Source organism: Chiloscyllium punctatum, chromosome 3, assembly GCF_047496795.1.
Source record: "Chiloscyllium punctatum isolate Juve2018m chromosome 3, sChiPun1.3, whole genome shotgun sequence".
In the NCBI taxonomy this organism is placed as follows: Eukaryota; Metazoa; Chordata; class Chondrichthyes; order Orectolobiformes; family Hemiscylliidae; genus Chiloscyllium; species Chiloscyllium punctatum.
The window spans coordinates 81,673,618-81,692,015 of NC_092741.1; the positions used below are offsets into that span (position 1 = coordinate 81,673,618).

At 40.0% G+C, this 18,398-nt stretch overlaps 1 protein-coding gene across 1 annotated transcript in view; it reads left to right on the forward strand.

The window, feature by feature from the left end:
- dcbld1 (discoidin, CUB and LCCL domain containing 1) overlaps positions 1–18,398 on the forward strand; it is a 106,444-nt gene that overhangs the window by 63,190 nt on the left and 24,856 nt on the right. The window contains exons 5-8 of the mRNA XM_072555827.1: positions 5,809–5,881; positions 7,820–7,953; positions 8,648–8,688; positions 16,110–16,325. Coding sequence (XP_072411928.1) covers positions 5,809–5,881; positions 7,820–7,953; positions 8,648–8,688; positions 16,110–16,325 — 464 coding nt within the window. The remainder of the gene's footprint in view (positions 1–5,808; positions 5,882–7,819; positions 7,954–8,647; positions 8,689–16,109; positions 16,326–18,398) is intronic.

Consider the following 18,398-nt stretch of genomic DNA (forward strand, 5'->3'; position numbering starts at 1 on the left):
CTCGAGACCTGAACAAGAAGAAGAATGTTTTAGTCTGTACTTAAGTAGGATTAACATAACATAGGGGCTCAGTGGTTAGCACTGCTGCCTCACAGCACCAGGGACCCAGCTTCGATTCCAGCCTTGGGTGGCTATCTGTGTGGAGGTTGCACATTCTCCCCGTGTCTGCATGGGTTTCCTTTGGGTGCTCCTGTTTCTCACCACAAGCCAAAGATGTGCAGGTTAGGTGAATTATCCATGTTAAATTGCCCACAGTGTTTAGGGATGTGTAGGTTAGGTGCATTAGTCAGGGGTAAATTTAGTGTAATAGGGAATGGGTTTGGGTGGGATACTCTGCAGAGGGTCAGTGTGAACTTGTTGGTGCAAATGGCCTGTTTCCACACTGTAGGGATTCTATGATTCTACAATTCTATGAGCAGCGAATGGTGTGTATTCTGTTTTGTTAAGGGGAAGCTCCAGCCTGTGATTTGCACATTCTGCACTACGTGGGAAATGCTGGTCACTCTTGGATGACCACATGAACAGGCGGTGCCATCAGTTGGAGACCACTGTAGTGCATTCACGTGGCTGAGAGATTCATGGATAACAGGTTTCAGGATATCCCCTCCTTGCAGCTTAAAAACCTACCGGCAGAGAGGGATGGATGCCCATCAGGCAGAAGGCAGGTAGTGAGGGAATCCCTGATTGCATTTCATTTACAAACTATCTCTTAGCCTTAGGAATTGGTGAGAGTGAAGGTTTTTCTGTGGAGGCCAGCCACAAACAAGAACTAGGTACTGTAGGTGATCCAGCTGATCAGAGTCAGGGAGGAAAACATGTGGAAGGACAACAGTGGTAGGTGTTTTATCAGTGAGGAGAGTAGGCAGGCCCTTATGTGGCTATAGCTGGGACCCCAGGATGGTACGTTGCCTTCTTGTTGCAAGTGTCCAGGATGTCGTGGAATGGAATGGTAATAGGGTGTTCTGAAGAAGCCGGGTGAAACACCAGAGGTCATGGTCCATGTTGGGAACAGTGAGATCAGAAGAAAGAGAAATGAGGACCTGAAAACTAATGATCGGAAGTTAGGGGTCATAAATCAAAAAGCAAGACTTTTAAACGTAGTAATCTTCAGATTACTCCTGGTACCCTGCAGAAGTGAGTATAACAGAAGAAGGATAGAAAGGATGAATGTCTGGCTGAGGAGAGGTTGCAGGTGAGAGGGATTTAAATTCCTGAGGCAATGGGACTGTTCCTAGAGGAGGTCTGTACATGTTGAACGGCTTACATATGAGAAGAAACGGGATCAAACATCCTTGTGGGGAGGTTTGCAAATGCTGTTGGCTTAGATTTAACTCAATTGTCAGGGACCTTGGATTCTTGTAAGTAGTTCAGAGGAGCAAGTGATTCAGATGGAATTAAAACTCAAGTGAGTGAATCAGGGATGCAAAGGAAATATTGGATAGATAGAGCCTTGCTCATCTCAATTCTAAATGGAGTACATTTTAATGCAAGGTGTTTGAGAAATAAAGTAGATTAACTAAGGGCACAGATAGACACTGGGGAGTATGATATCATAGCTATGTTTGAGACTTGGCCGAAAGATGGGTAGGATTGGTAGTTCAACATTCCTGGTTGTAAAACATTCAGATAAGATAGACCAGATGATAGAATAGGCAAGGGTTTACAATCAAGGAATCAATTATAACAGTAAGGAGGCTTTTATTTGATGATTAATGAGAGCATGTGAGTAGAAATAAAAAGAAATACATAAAAGGAGCAAACTCCATTGGGTGTCACCATAGGACTCTAGTCAAGGAGAGATAGAGGATCAAATATGTAATCAAATTTCAGAGAAGTTTAAGAATAATAAGGAAGGAATGACATAGAAATTTAATGACCCAGATATTAACTGGGGTAGTTATAGTGTGCAGAATAGGGAGGGAAAAATTATTAAATTGCATCCAAGAGAACGTTTTTAGCCAGTATATAGCCCAAGAAGGGAGGGGTCAGCTCTGGATATTAAATTTGAAATGAGCTGGGGCAGAATGAAGCATTTCAGTTGGGGAGCATTTTAGAGACTGTCATCATAGCTTAGCTAGATTTAGGTTACTTTTAGAAAGGGATAAGGATGGGCCAGAAGTAAAAATAATCTAAACTGAGGAAAGGTAAATTTTATTAACATTGATTATTAAAGACTAATTTGCAAGTGAACTAGGAGCAGTCACGTGCAGATAAAACTGTCTTAGAGAATTAGGAGGCATTCAAGGGGGAAATCATGAGAGTACCAGGACAAATATATTCCCTCAAAGTCAAAGAGTGGATCCAAGACCAGAGTTCCTTAGATGTCAAGATTAGGATTAAGAAAGATAGCAAAGCTATGGCAGATATTGAGGGCTCAATAATGGAGAGTTCCAGGAGGAGTATAAAAAGTTCAAGGGGGTAATTATGGAAATTAGGAAAAGTAAGAGAGTGCCAGCACCACTCTAATCTAAACTCTGGTAAAAGTTAGCACCAAGAAGTGATTTTTCGTGGATAGAGTAAAGGGAGAAAAACACAAAGTTAAAGAGTTGGGCCCACTGGGTGCCACAGAGGTAATCTGGATGTGAACAGTACTCACTGAATACTTTGCATCAGTCTTCACAATGGAAAAGGAGGATACAGGTATAGACATCAGGATTGAGGGCTGTGTAAATATTAAAAGAATTTAACATAGAGAGAGTGATGAAGTACTGGTTTAGCAGCCTGATAGTGTATAAATCCACAAGCCCAGGTGACATGTGGCCAAGGCTGTTGAAGCAGGTAAGGGAGAAGACATTAGGACCTCTGGCAGTAATTTTCAAAACTCTAAGGTACCAGACTAACATTGTCACATGAGTAAAATAATTACCTGGTAGAAGCATGAAAAGTCCAGGGAATGGATGAAAAATTAGCTGAGAGGCTGGAAATAAAGTGTAATTAATGGTGAAGCAATTATTTTACAAATTGAAGGAAGGTACACATTGGAGTTCCCCAGGGATTGGTGATAGGATGTCTGTTCTTCCTGATCGATATTAATGGCCTATACCTCAATGTACACAGCAAAATTTGTGGAGGGTACAAAACTTTCAAGTGTGTGGACCATGAGGAATACAGTGTCGAACTTCCAAAAGGATAACGACAGGTTGATGAAATAAAATGGCTGGTAAAAGTTAACTAGGCAAATGTGAGGACTGCAGATGCTGGAAACCAGAGTTCAGATTAGAGTGGTGCTGGAAAAGCACAGCAGGTCAGGCAGCATCCAAGGGGTCCTACTCCTTGGATGCTGCCTGACCTGCTGTGCTTTTCCAGCACCACTCTAATCTAAACTCTGGTAAAAGTTAGCACCAAGAAGTGATTTTTCGTGGATAGACATAGAGAGATAACAGAAAATTTAAAAATTATGATTCTAAGGAGGTACAGGAGCAATGGGACCTGATATATATTTGTATAAATAATAGAAGCTGGCAGGACAGATTGCAAGCACAGTTAATAAAACCTACAGTAGCCTGGACTTTGCTAATATGTGTATAAAATACAAAAGCAAACATTTTAAAAAGAAAGTGGAAAGGATAGAGAAAAGATTCATGAGAATGGCCCCAGGACATGTGTGAAGATGGAGAACAGCCCAGACTTATCCCATAGAGATAAGAAGTCTGATTGGAAATTTGATCAGCGTACAAAATAGAATAGATAGGATGAAACTGTTCCTGTTGATGGAGGGTTGATGCACCAGTGGGTACAAATCTGAAGTAATTGGCAATAAAAGCAGTGGCAACTTGTAAATGTTTTCATGCGGTGAGTGATTAGGATCTGGAATGAACAGCCTGTTCATGTGCTGTTCAACTGAGGCTTTCAAAAGGGAATTTGGATCATAATCTGAAATGCAAAGATTTGTAGGGCTGCAGGGGAAAAGGAAAAGAAGGGCACTTGGTGAGTCGTTCTACGGGCTAATACAGAAACGGAGACAAAATGGTCTTCATTTGTGATGTAAACATTCGTGATTCCTCAAAGACAATCAAGCCAGATTTTAACTAATTTATTGTTTCCCTCTAACTCTTCAACCTTGGAGAAATGCCTTCCAAGTTATTTAAAACTCTTTACTGAAATGTCAGACTAATTGAGCTTTCTCTGAAAAATTTTCTGCTTCAGGATATGTGTGCTTTATAGCTCGCATCTAAGCAAATTAAAGTACTTCGTTTGGATTAATTTGGATATTGTGATCGCTATATAGTGACCCACGTTTCTCTCTTCACATTTTTTGATTTGGAAAATGATGCAATTGTCATGATGCGTTTACCATTCAATGTAATTTAACCCAGCTGATAACATGATTTTTGGTTAATTGTGTAAAACAGTTATAGATTTCAAGTTCCATTGTATGATTTGAGAATATATTCTGGAATAACAGACAAGCAAAGAGCTGAGTGAATGCTACATCATCTACCACAAAAAAAATCACTGAGGTGAAAGCAGAAATTAGTGGAAATACCTGATAGGTCTAATCACCATTGAGTAAATGGGTGAGGGGAGGGATGAAGAATCTACATTTCCAGTTAGCTTTCATTTGAACTGCAAGAAGATTGCAGATCATAGGCAAATGCAGAACCGAGGTTGTGAGGACTGGAGGAAAGAACAGTGAGGGAGATCTGTGATAGAATGGTAGGAAGGTGTGATTAAATGATAAAAGGGTGTTGCAGGTGGACAATGATGGTGATGCTGCAAGTTTTAAAAAAAAAAGGTAGATCTCGACAAAGTGTTACTGACAACAGACAGAGCTCATGTGAGCATCTACTCCCTGAAGAAATTGTTGAACTCCACATAGCATTCAGAAGGTCATGAAGTGTCTAATCAAAAAGTGAGGTGCTGTTTCTAAGCTGGCATTGGGCTCTGTTGGAACAGTGTATGAGGCTGAAGTCAGAATTGAGTGAGATGGAGAATTAAGACGGCAAGCAACCTGAAGCTCAAGGCCTCATGTGAACCATAGCAAGGTGTTTAGTAAATGATCTACCCCATGCAAGGGAGACCACGTTGTGAACAGTGAATGCATTGCATTAAATTGTAAGAAATACAAGGGAATCATTGTTCACAATTCTTGCAACTCTGGGAGGTGGGGGAGCAGGTTTTAGGATGGTGGAGAAATTGACAAGAAATGAAGTGGAAGACACATTTGTGGGATCATACCTAAATGGTAAAGGATAGAAGCTGTTGGGGTGAAAGAAAGAACACGAGGAAACAATATAATGGATTTGATAGGGCAGGGAAAAAAAGTGAATGGCAGTGCAGGAAATTGGATAGACCGATTGAAGAGCCTGGTTATCAGTGGAATGGAATTCTCATCATAAAGTAAAGGAGGAAATTTTACAGGCATTAGTTTTGGAAGGTAACATTATCTGCTTTGAGATGGAAAGATTGGGAGAATGCCAGTCCTTTTAAAGAAGTATGTTTTGAAGCAATTTCTGATAGAAACCTATTTACCAATCTCTTTAAAAAAAAACTATTGTTCCTCACAGCTAAGACATTTCAAACTTAGAATCTCAGCCAAGTACTTTGTGTAGACAAGTTTTAAACTCCAGGGCTGTTTTAGCCTGTTACAAACCTTGAGTTACATTTCAGGCCAAGTAATTAATGTCATCTTTGACGAGTGAGTTGCAGTGTCTTCTACATAAGTAGATCTTTGTGGTTGATGATCTTTTTAAAGCATAGTAATCTGAATATTGGAGTTTTTCTGATTCTAAACCTGGAGCAGACCTCCTGTTATACTGCCGTTTAGGGAAACAGAAATTAATTTGATACTCTTCATGTTTGTTTTAGCAAGAATTGTCCTGCTGGTTGCAAAGCTGTGATAGGAGAAGTCTCTGGTGATTTTTCTCAAGGATATAGGCATGTGAGTAACAACTGAGAAAATTTTACTTTTTAATTCTCTAACTGTTCATTTCATAGATCCTGCTTATGAAAATAAAATGATGGGGAGCTCAAAGCTACACTGACACTGATCCAGGTTTTGCAATTGATCAAAGATAGGTAGAAAGGTAGGCTGTGAAGAGGATGTAAGAAGGCTACAAAAGGAGAGAGGTATGTTGAGTGAGTGTGTAAAGATCTGGCATATGATGTATAATGTGGGTAAATGGTCATTTCTTTTCACAAGAGGAATAAAAAGAAGCTTATTATCCAAACGGTAGGAGATTGCACAGCTCTGAGATAGAGGGGGATCTGGGTGTTCTAGTCATTGAATCATAAAAGACTAGTGCAGAGGTACCACAAATAGATAGGAAAGTTAGTAGAATATTATAAATTATTGTGAGAAGAATTGGTACAAAAGTAGGGAGGTTATGTTTCAGTTATACAAAGCAGTCGTGAGACTGCATCTCGTGCTGTTGAACACCTCACTTGAGGAAGCTTGTGAATGTGTTGGAAGCAGGACAGAGAATGTTTACCAGACTAAAACAGGTTGGCTTATGAGAAAAGATGCTCAGGCTAGATTTGTCCTGCTATAGTTTAGCAGTGTAGGAGGTGACTTCATTAGAACATACAAGATGCTAATGGGCTTTGACAAGGTGAATAATATTTTAAATACAACATCAACTTACATTTTCATGGCACCTTTTAAAATAGTAAACTATTGCAAAATTCATCACAGATTCACATGATGAGCGTTTAGGAGAAGCGCCCGAAAGATTGATTAGCAAGGTACATTTTAATAATTAACTGAACACAAAAGGAAAGCTGCCAAAACTCAGTAGACAAGAGAGCGTCTGCAAGCGGAATTAACATTTCAGGTCAAAGTTCTCTTTCGTGAGAACTTGTTTTTGTAGTAAGTTTTAAGGATTCTCCTTAAGAGAGGAGAAAGAGCAAGGCAGAGGGAATAACAGAGCCTAGAAGTAAGGCATGTGGAGGCATTGTCTGGGCTGCCTAAAACACAAGAATTTGAGATGTCTCAGAGGATCATAGGGATTGTGGATAGAGAAGTACATGGAGAGATTTTGAAAAAATGTGAGAATTTTAAATTTGAGGTGTTCCTGGATCAGGAACATAACCATTTGTGTAGTAATTTCTAGAGGAAACAAAGTCATGAGTGAATGTTTCAGCAATACCTCATTGCCAGTTCTTCCCACACAAGATTGTTGGAATGTGGAGTTCTGAGCCACAGGTTGTGGTTTAGACAAAGTTCATCGTTACTCATCCTATCAGCTGTCTAGTATTTTAGCAGCTGACACAAATGAAGAGACGACTTAATATTTGTAATTCAGCAAACTTTTGTACATGCGGACTAGGTCAGGAGATGTATCAGAGGTTGCGATATAATGGAGATTTCCTAACTGTGCGTCACCATTCCTGGAAACCAGTAGGTGGAGTGATATTTGTTAAAGTGGTAAGTACTAAGCAGGATAGGAGGCGTAGTCCCTAGTCTTAATCAAATGTGTGATATTTTCATCCACCTTAGAATGTACATTATGCTATGATTTAATGTTTCATCTAAATGGCAGCGCCCCCTCTGTACTGTTTTGGGAGTGAAACTTGAATTATTGGTTCAGCACTCTAGAGTGGGACTTGAACTCAAGCTTCTGAAGTGAAGTGTTACCACTGAGATGAGGCCTTTGGCAAGACTGAAATTCTTTACCAACTTTGGATTTCCCCTTAACTGTCCCTATTCCAATGGAGGTAGTCCCAGGGTCTCAAGAATCGATTTATCATGCTCAAAAACAGGATAATGCAAAAGATGGGAAACTTTGATTATGAAATATTTCTTTATCTTTTTGTAAATGAAATAACCAATTTATTAGCACATTGAAGTTGCCCATCTAACTAACTATGTTTCTTACAGACGTCGGCCCTTTGCAAAGCTGCCATTCATGCTGGTGTAATACTAGACAGACTGGGTGGCAATATAGATGTTGTTCAGCATAAAGGTCTGAGTCGATATCCAGGTATCCTGGCAAATGGTGTTTTGTCAAAAGAGTAAGTAATAAGTTTCCTTTGTTTCAGTTCAATAACAGATTTGAATCTGAAGATGAAGAAATAAATTTATTGTGGTAGCAAAATATTTTAAGATTAATTGAAATGTTCAATTTCTCCCCACAGCCCCTTAATCCAAGGCAACTTGGAAATCAGAAATTGTTGTTGAGAATTGAATCAAATGTATCATTTTCAGTAATAATTTTTTTAGAAGATTGGGAATAATTAGCTTGTGCAACATCTCTTCAAGCAGAGCTATACAGCTTTACATTGACTCTTCAGTGGCAGAAGGTACTCCAGGTTGCTATCAGCACTCCCTTGTAGATTTCCTCATTGATATTGTTGCCAAGCAACGCATGGACTTTGCAGATAACTGCTTGTTGTGCCATCTGCCCCAGGGATTCATTACAGTCAGAGTAACTCCGCTTAAAGTAGTTCTACGCAAACACATCTTTGTCTCTCATTACCTTAAAGAAAGGAAAAGAAAAAGAGCAAGTCAAAATTTATTTAGTATTTCACTCCAGTGTTGTCTTAGATTGTGCACTGAAATCTGTAGCAGGGCTTGAAGCTACAAAAGAGTAAGAGCACTGAGCCCAAGCTACCATTTGGGATAGAAGTCATTTATGTTTACTCTATTTAAATGTCTGACTGAAAATATATTGTAATAATATTTCTCCTCCTCTTGTTGCATTTTCAGTGGATCTCTGTCAGATAAACGGATTGTGTTTAACACTAATGGTAAGCTAGTATTGTTAAAAATATTAACTTTATAAATTGTTATGTTTGTGAATGATTCTTCATTTTGGGTAAAATGGAGGAATGAAGGAGGTCATATGAGCAGTTCTAACTTCTTCCCTGACATAAGCTTGGGCTGCTTGGTTATCGAAAAGTTAAAGTGTGACCCAGGTTATTTATCCTGGGAAGAAAGTACAAGATATTCACGCTCTGGAATAAGGGCATCTGTGATGACTTTGTATAGTCTATTGGTCTCCCAAGTCTTATAATGAGCTGTTAAGAATATCAGATTTCATGAATGAATCTACTCATTCCAAGAAAGAATAGACTTGGATTTAGAAGGTAATTAATCAGCATTTGTTCTAGATACAAAGCATGTGTGATTCACATTGCTGTGGACGTGGAAGGGAAATGATTCAGTTCCCTACAATGTGGAAACAGGTTCTTCAGCCCAACAAGTCCACACCAACCCTCCAAAGACTAACCCACCTAGACCCATTTCACTCTGACTAATGCACCGAACACTGTGGGCAATTTAGCATGGCCAATTCACCTAACCTGCACATCTTTGGACTGTGGGACGAAACTGGAGCACCTGGAGGAAACCCATGCAGACACTGGGAGAATGTACAAACTCCATATGGACAGTCACCCGAGGCTGGGATTGAACCTGGTCCCTGGTGCTGTGAGGCAGCAGTGCTAACCACTGAGCCACCACGCCACCCCTGAAACAGGTAATGGAAAGCTATTGTAATGTTTGTTAGGATTTCCTTAGAATGTCCTTGAACCTTTCAGACAAGGCAAACAAGAATTTGAGGGTGAGAGGGTAGAGAGATAGAGGCAGCTAATGTGTATTGTTTACCACATAGAATATAGGTAAGAGCTCACACTTTGATTGCAAAGACCAATTCCAGGAAGATTTAAACGAAGCTGGAAGATTTGCCTTTGACTAAAGGAAAGGATTCCAGAGAAACCATCAGCACCAGAGTCAGTTCATGGATTCGAATTTGACAAGTGGAAAAGGGAAGCAAGCCATCAGGAGCTGAGACCAGCTTTGGACTGGCTTCTGCAGAAATAAGTGTCCACTTAAGGGTCAGGATAAACTATAATCACAGATAGGACTTAAAATCATTTTAAAAGTTCCCCCCATTCAGGGGAAGTTCACTTCTAAAACTAAAGTATGATTTGCCTACAAAATTAGAAACAATACTGGATGAATATTAATTTGTTTTGCTGCAATTATTAGGTCACTTAACAGCCTGACTTAGGACAATGGCTTATAGGCCGCGTTAGGCCTCACCTGACCCACATAAAATTGCAAAGAAGTCAAGAGGAGGCAAAGGGTGGTAGGATGGTCATCAGAGGAATTCTATAGGCCCTTTCCTACCTGCAAACCTGTTGGAACACCACTGTGAAATTCTACTCCTCATTTTGAGACATAATGCACCATAACTTAAAAGCCTTCTGCAGTTCTTTGAGGAGTTAAGAATGCTAATTTATGACTGTTATTCTTATGTAACAGATTTTCAGAAAGCCTTCCGCAAATTTCCTCATGTGTGGCTAATGAAAACATCGTAAAGCTTGTGGAATAGTCAGTAGTCTAATTGATGTGGCAGTTGAAGAGAAGTTGGCGAGAGTGCAGCTCCACAGGAATTTTTGCAGAAATCTGTTTACAATGTGAATGATTGGCAACTGAGTTTTTGTAATATGATAAATATGCCAATTATGCAAAACCTTGTGGGCAAATGATGAGAAAAATTAAGAATGATTCTCTCCAGAGAGCCTATGGAATTGAACAGATAAATTTTCATGTGCATAAAGTCAATAAGTTGTGTATAAAAAAAAAATTGCAGATGAAACTTACTGACTACTGATACCTTCCACGGCAAAACTTGCTTTCTTGCACAGCATCAATTACCTTAACGTTAACTTTACTGCAACTGCTATTAGGAAACAATGGTTATAGATTAATTTTAGAAATTGATATTGTTCAGTCTTTACCACTGTCCAGGCTGCTTGAAGTTTTGTCTTGCAGGGCTGCTGCTATCTGAAAGCAAGATGTAATAGTTTGAATTTTCAATCACATCATTTTCAGTCTGGTCATAAAATAATAACTATCAGAATATGCATTTTTTTGGTGAGGTCCTTATTTATTAAATTACAAGAGCTGTTCCTGTGCAGAACATTAACAGCAGAATTAAAAAGGACCTTTACGTAAAAGGATCAGCAAAAACCAATAAATATTCAGTGTGGTAGTTGTGGTTTGCAGAACACTGGGACTTGATTATCTTCTAAGTGGGTGTGTGGGTTGCTGGACACCATCACCAACTTGGTTTCTTTGCAGAAAATCTATTCAAAGTTACACTGGTGGTTCCATCAAGTGCTGAATAGGTTTTTCCATACAGGTTTAAATTTGATGTCATTCCAATGAGAATAATGCCAGTCTAAGACAATATTTGCTGAAGTAATTCAGAAGAATGATTTTAAAAGATCAACAAAGAATTTATAGCACATGTAAATGTCAATTGACTTAGTGGATTGATCTCATTGTTTCTACTCTGTATGAGCTTCCCCCACCCCGATTTCACTTAAACATTTCAGCATATTATTCCCAGGTACCAGCTGCCCTTAAAACACTGTATGCAGTTTATGGTAGTTACTCTGTGTGGTGAACTTCCTATACCAATAGAGAAGGGAGTTATCCTGAACTCCTGATTGGATTTACTAGTTACTGCCTTAAATTTGGACCATCTGGTTTTCAACTGTGCACAAATAGCCACAACTCACCCCTGTCTACCCTGTCAAATCTCATTTATAATTTAACTCTTTCAGATTACCTATCAATCTTCTGTAGAGAAGAGATTCAATTGGTTCACTCTTTCCTGATTGTAAACATTTCAGGCTGTATTTTGCCCTCCCTGCAATGCTGAGGAAGTTTACAAAATTCAAGAAGAGTGTAGAAACCTTGAACCTGGACATCAGGAAAAGGTTTTGCAATTTTCCCCTCCAGCTTTGAAAGACAACTTCAGATTCTTATGACTATTTTTATGCATTGTGTCTTATCATCAGCCACACTCACCTTGTTTCTTTGCCTTTTCCAAATCTCCTCCTCTTCCTGAGAAACTAAACACCTTAAGTTCCTGATATGTAAAAATGAAGCAGATACCTGACAGCCGCGACTCACTAAATGTTAGTCCTGGCATCATCTATCTGTGTCTCCAGCATTATGTATTGCATACTCCCATGTTGTGTGGCTGCTATCTTCATTAAGCTTTTGTTGACACACTGTTAGCAGCAAACTACCTGCCTCCCTGCACCTACGGTGGCACTCAGATAAACTGTTACACCACTCCAGCCCTTCACACTTTTCATTGGAGTAAAGGGTCGCCTATGAGTTGAAAACTTCTGCCGGATCATGTTACACACAGTGACAAAGCCATAACTCAGGCATCTACAAAGGATACATCTTCTAGCTCTTAGCTTGATTTCTAACTTGGCACTTTCTTGTCTTTTAGTGCAGTGGGAAAGGCATCCAGCTGGTCATGGTGGTGAGCAAAAAACTGTCAAAGGGAGTGGACATATTGCTGTATGACAATTTATCACAGCTACAGTATGCCCCAGCAGCTTAAATGGCAAACGCTGTGCATTGCTTCAACTTAATGACTATGTCTGAAAGTCAAAAGGGTGCAGTCTGATGAAAGAGGGGGCGTTGTTACATTATGTAAAGAAGTTTGTCTGATTCCAATCCAGGTGATTGGTCATAGTCAGTCAGACACTTTGACTTCCTAGATTCCATGGATCTATATTCTTGCAGTCAATCTATTGGGTCAAGTTCAACCAATCCTGGGGTGACAATTCAGTTGGTCAGGCCACCGTGGAAATTTCAGACCGGCGGCTGGGCATTGCTCACTTTGAGTTGACCTGCAAAGTCGGTCAGGGCGTGGGCCTTGCTCAGTTCCAATGTCTTGTCCAACAATGGTCAAAGGGCTAATCAACTGGCAGTCCAGAGGTCCATTCAGATCTTGGGATGGACTTCATTGCGCTAATACTTCGGCAATAATCCTGATGACTTGTGCTCCAGAACTTTCCCTATCCCTAACTAAACTGCTCCAGCTAAATACTGGCATCTTTCGGACAATGTGGAAAATGGTCCAAGTATGTTCTGTATTCAAAATGCAGGACATATCCAACAAGCCTATTAATGTCCTATCACACTTCTCTCGATCATCAGTAAAGCCATGGAAGGTGTCATCAACGGTGCTATTAAGCAACACCTCAGTAGCACCCAGTTTAGGTTTAGCCTGTGGCCACTCAGCTTCTGACCTCATTACAGCCTTGGTTCAAACATGGACAAAAGAGCTGAATTCCAGAGATGAGGTGAAAATGACAGTTCTTCCCATCAATCCCACATTCAATGGAGTGAGGCATCCAGGAGCCCTAGCCAAACTGGAATCAGTGGGTATCAGGGAGCAAACTCTGTGCTGTTTGGAGTCATATCTGGCACACAAGACAGTTTGTTTCTTAGAGGTCAATCAGTTCAGCTCCATGTCATACTTGCAGGAATTCTTCAAGGTGGCCTCCTCCCAGACCATTTTCAACTGCTCCATCAATGCCTTCTTTCCATAATAAGGTCAGAAATCGGGATGTTTGCCAATGATTGCACAATAATTCGTGATTTTTCAGGTAATGAAGTAGTCAGTGTTCAAATACAACAAGATCTGGACAATAACAAAAACAGAAATTACTGGAAAGGCTCAGCAGGTCTGGCAGCATCTGTGGAGAGAAATCAGAGTTTCGGGTCAAATGATCCTTCCTCAGACCATTAACTCTGATTTCTGTCCACAGATGCTGCCTGACCTGTTGAGCTTTCCAGCAATTTTTGTTTTTATTTCTGATTTACAGCACCTGCCGTTCTTTTGGCTTTTTTAAAGATCTGGACCAGGCTTGCGCTGTCAAGTGACAAGTAACATTTGCACCACAAAAATGCAATGATTATCTCCAAAAGAGAATCTTCCTACCATTACTTGACATTAAATGGATTTGCCATCACTGAGTTCCCTTGCTATCAGCATCTGGTGGGTTACCATTGACCACTGAACTGGACTAGCAATATAAATACAGTGGCTACAAGAGTTGGATAAGAGGCATCTTATCCCAACTCCTGGTTCCTTAAAGCCTGTCCAGCATCGACAAGGCACACATCAGGAGTGTGATGGAATACTTCCTACCTGCCTGGACGAGTAACGCTCAAAATGTTTGACACTAAAGAGGACAAAGCAGTCGCTTGATTTGGCAACACATCCACAAATATCCAATGCCTTCACCGGCAACTTTCAGTGGCAGTTGTATGTATTATCAACAAGATGCACCAAAGTGTTAGATAGCATATTTCAAGTCCATAACCTTTTCCATCCAGAAGCACCAGAGCAGCAGATTATGGATGCAGCACCACCTACAAGTTCCTCTCCAGGCCACTCATTCAGATTCTTCAGTATCTTTGGGTCAAAATCCTTGAATTGCCTCCTTAATGTCATTGTGGGTCTGCCTACATGTGGACTGCAGTGTCCTCACCTTCACCTTCTCAAGGGTACTTAGGATGATCCATCCCAGCCAGCGACATCCACATTGAATAGGTGAACTTTTTAAAAACTCTGCTGGAAAAAAATGTAGCTCGTCTCCATTACTCCATGCATCAGGGCCTGTAGGTCTCTGACTTCCAGGGAACCAACCTGTCTTTCTGAGCCATATTCTTAGGGATAATAACATGAGAGCCAGTTCCTGACTTGCAACATCTGAAGTGGTGGGTAGCTGGGCTTTAGATATATTGCCAATAGAGTGAATGCTGGAAAGGCCGTCCAGCAATGAGCTTTTCCACCTCTCCAGCTGTATAAAAAAAGCTGCTGAGTCGCTTCGATGCATTCGTAACAAGGTGAGGAGCAGACGATTGTATGAGAAAAGTCACTCTGAGCCATGCAAGACTGGATCCGTGAATCTTTCACCAAAACATTTCAGCTGAAAACGGGGAAATCCTGCCTTCAGTTCTAACCGTATCTTTGCAGACCTTTATTGCACTGTCTCTAGTGCATCTTTATATATACGAGATATCTTTATGAAACATCATTCATAATCTCAAGAAGTCATGAAGCGTTTTATAATCAGTTAAGTATACTTTGTTTTGCACTGTAGTTCATCTTGTGATGTTGAAAACAGCAGCCAATTGCATGCATAGAAAGCTCTCTCAAACAATAATGTGATAGAACTTTAATTATTTGTTTTTTTCAAATATTGATTGAGGGAACGAATATTGGCCAAGCCTCACTTTTCTCTATCTAAGATACTCTACAAATTTAAAATAACTCTCGGCTTTTCAAGTCTGATCTTCTTAACTGAACTCCAATGCACTGTTGCTATATTTTACAACCTAGTCAACCTGCATTGTTCCTTGAAATTATTTGTACATCCATACCCCATTTTAAACTCTTACTTCCCAAAGATTATGTGGCAGCCTTGTGCCATTAAAGGGCATCACCTCCTCATTCTGCTGGGGACTTTTAGCTATTTGAGTTATCAATGTGATAAACTAATGTTCATTAAGACATGTAGGCGTGGGAAGATTCTAGAAGTGAAAGTGTGACTTGGATATTTTTGGATCCATAGCTGAGATGGCCTGTATTGGACTGGTCCAGGGTCTTTATTCATTTGAGTTAAATTAATATAGAAGTGAAGAGTGCAGTGGCAAGTCTTAAGGAGCCAATACCAATTATTGTCTATCTGGGGAATCCAGTTAAGGTAAGCTCAACTGGACCGCAGTACTTGCCACAAGCCGACTTTGAATAAGAGTTTGCCAGAGGCAGATAGTGAGTTCAGCTGTTTTGCCAGACTTGTTTTATCCAGGAGGCATGTTCAGGCAGTTTGGTTACTGAGTGAATTATTTCCCACTGTTCCTCATAAATGATAAGTTATCCCATGGTTTACAGACGCAAGAGAATCCAAGAGCCAATAAGAGAAAGGACAACAACTCTGAACAATGTGCTAACCAAACTGTTCCATTTCTTGCTCATTATGTATAATGATGGTGAAGACAAGGTACCAGAGTACAACCTCTGAATTCCTCAGGAATGTTTCCACATAACCTATGAAATGTTGAGACACTGGAGGGTTGACACAATTCTCCACGAAGATGCGTTTGTGTATATGAATAAAGTCAAACTTGCAATTGTGGTAGCTATCAGGAGTTGTTGAATGATGTGAGTTCAGTATTTTTCTCAATGGTGTAATATTTGCCCACTTTCTAGTCCTTGGTGCAAATTGAGTTAAAACTAGATTCTGCTAAAATAATCCAGGTGGCTAATGTCCATCAGTCCATGTTCTTTTTGAACCCCATTTCCACACTTTTCTCATATATGCATCTTATCATTACTTAGGTTGTAATCAACCATTGGGAATGGAATTGGGACACATTGCTGAACATCAGATCAATGCCACATCATTCTGGCAATGGACAGACGCAAATGGTCAAACTGTCAGTTGGTCACCAAACAAAGCACGACTTAATGTTCCAGGACCTAGCTGGGCTGCTGCTGAAGGTGAGAGCCAGCAGTGGCTCCAAATAGATTTGGGAGACAGGAAATGCCTCACAGGTTAGTCTTCCATTTTTAATTATACAAAATAAGAGTTTAGTCAATATTTTCTAGATTATTGATGTTGAAAATATATGCTGGTTCAAATGTACTTGATGACAGGCATGCATTTTTATTGTATCACCATGAAGTAACTTTTTCATTCTAAAAGGGTGATAAATTTATGTGGAATTGTTGTAGTCATGATTCTGTTGAATGGAAGAGCAGGCTCGAGGGGCTGAATGGCCTGCTGCTGTTCCTATTTCTTATGGTGTTCTTGTCTTATAGCTGTGCTCCTAAAATTAGTGAAGAAAGATGCTGCTTACATGATAGTATAATAAGTACACTCACTAATATTTACCTGGTGGATTATAGCAACCAAGTGTTTCTCCAGTCTAAAACAAGTTTCTAAATTAGTTCAATGAATATTACAAATAAATTTAAAGCCTTAACGTGTCACACTGAAACAAGATTGAATGAAATCCCGTTGTCTACTATTGTAACATTTAGCATTAACTAAAATTTAAAATAAATTCACCCTTAAAATAGTAAATACTGAAATCATTATGTTGCAAATTGAGTAAGTATAATAATATTCAAAGATCCTCATTTCAAATGTATACATTATTAGCACTTAACCAGCATCATGAATTGATCGATTTCTGGTCCTCTCAGTATATAATAAAACTTAATACTACGGTGGTTCTTAATGGAAATCAAAACCTATAACGCACTTGATTTGGTGTGAGGTGTGGAATTACCATAATTTTTTTAAGGCCAGGTTTGAAAGTCTTCCCCCACCCCAACTCAATGGAGAATGGGTAGGCTGTGGGCATCGACATATTTGGATGGTGCTTTTTCCATTTTGTTTTCTGCTCCTCATTCCAGATCACAGATTAGTCTGAGGAAATATATCCCTTAGACCATACAGTCTTTCAGTCAGCACGAGGATAGTGTTTAGAAGGGTTTTATTTTGCACCTCTGGTAGGAACTAATGTTCATGATTTCTGAAGTGCTTTGCTGATGGTCTTGGATTAAAGAAGCAGAGTGGGCCATTGGTGATCTACTAGTGGGAAAATATGTCTCGGGGCAATGTTAATGAAGTTCTTTCAAGTCAAAAACAAATGTATCACAGAAGACACCTTTGGTTTCATCAAGTCTGCACTGTCCTATCTATTCCCACTTTCCAGCACTTGGCCCATACCTATGAATGTCGTGACATTTGAAGTGCTCATCCAGGCACTTTTTAAAAGTTGTGAGGTTTATGCCTCTACTACCCTCCCCAGACAGTACCTCCGAGACTCCCACTTATCCTGGGGGTGAAAAATGGTTTCCTCAAATCCCTTCTAAATCTCTTAGCCTTCACCTTTATAATTATGACCCCTTGTTATTTACCCTTCAACTGAGGGGAACAGCTGTTTCCTATTCGCTCTCCCCTTGCCCCTCATAATCTTACACTCCTCAGTCATATCCCACCCACCCCCATCTTCTCTGCTCTCAAGAAAATACCCTAAACATATCCAGCCTCTCTGGAGTTAAAATGCTCCATCCCAGGCAACATCCTGCTGAACCTCCTCTGTACATCCTCCAACACAATCACATCCTTCCATTACTGAGGTTATCACAACTGCACACAATGTCCAGCTCCGACTTAACCTCCCTGCTCTTACAATCTTTTCCTCAATTGAAGAAAGCAAGTGTCACATATGCCTTGGTAACCTCCTATTATTGTGTCCTGCCTCCTTCTGTTCTTCTGAGCTTCCATGTACCCTGCCATTCATTATGTACTCCCTTGTCTTGTTATTTCATCCAAAGTGCATCACCTCCCACTTTTCAAGGTTAAATTCCATCTACTATTAATCTTTCCAGCTGATCAATCTCCTGTAAACTTCTTCCTCATTGTCAACCACCAGCAAATCCTCACTCTCATGTCATCTACAAACTTACTTACCATTCCTCCATTCCCCACCGTCACATTCGCATCTTTATCATTTACTTGTCTCCAACTTCTAAGACCGTTTTGGACCCATTTTGACAAGGTACCCAGTCCTTTTACCTTTTTTTTTCTCAATCCCCCATGTAGGACCTTGTCAA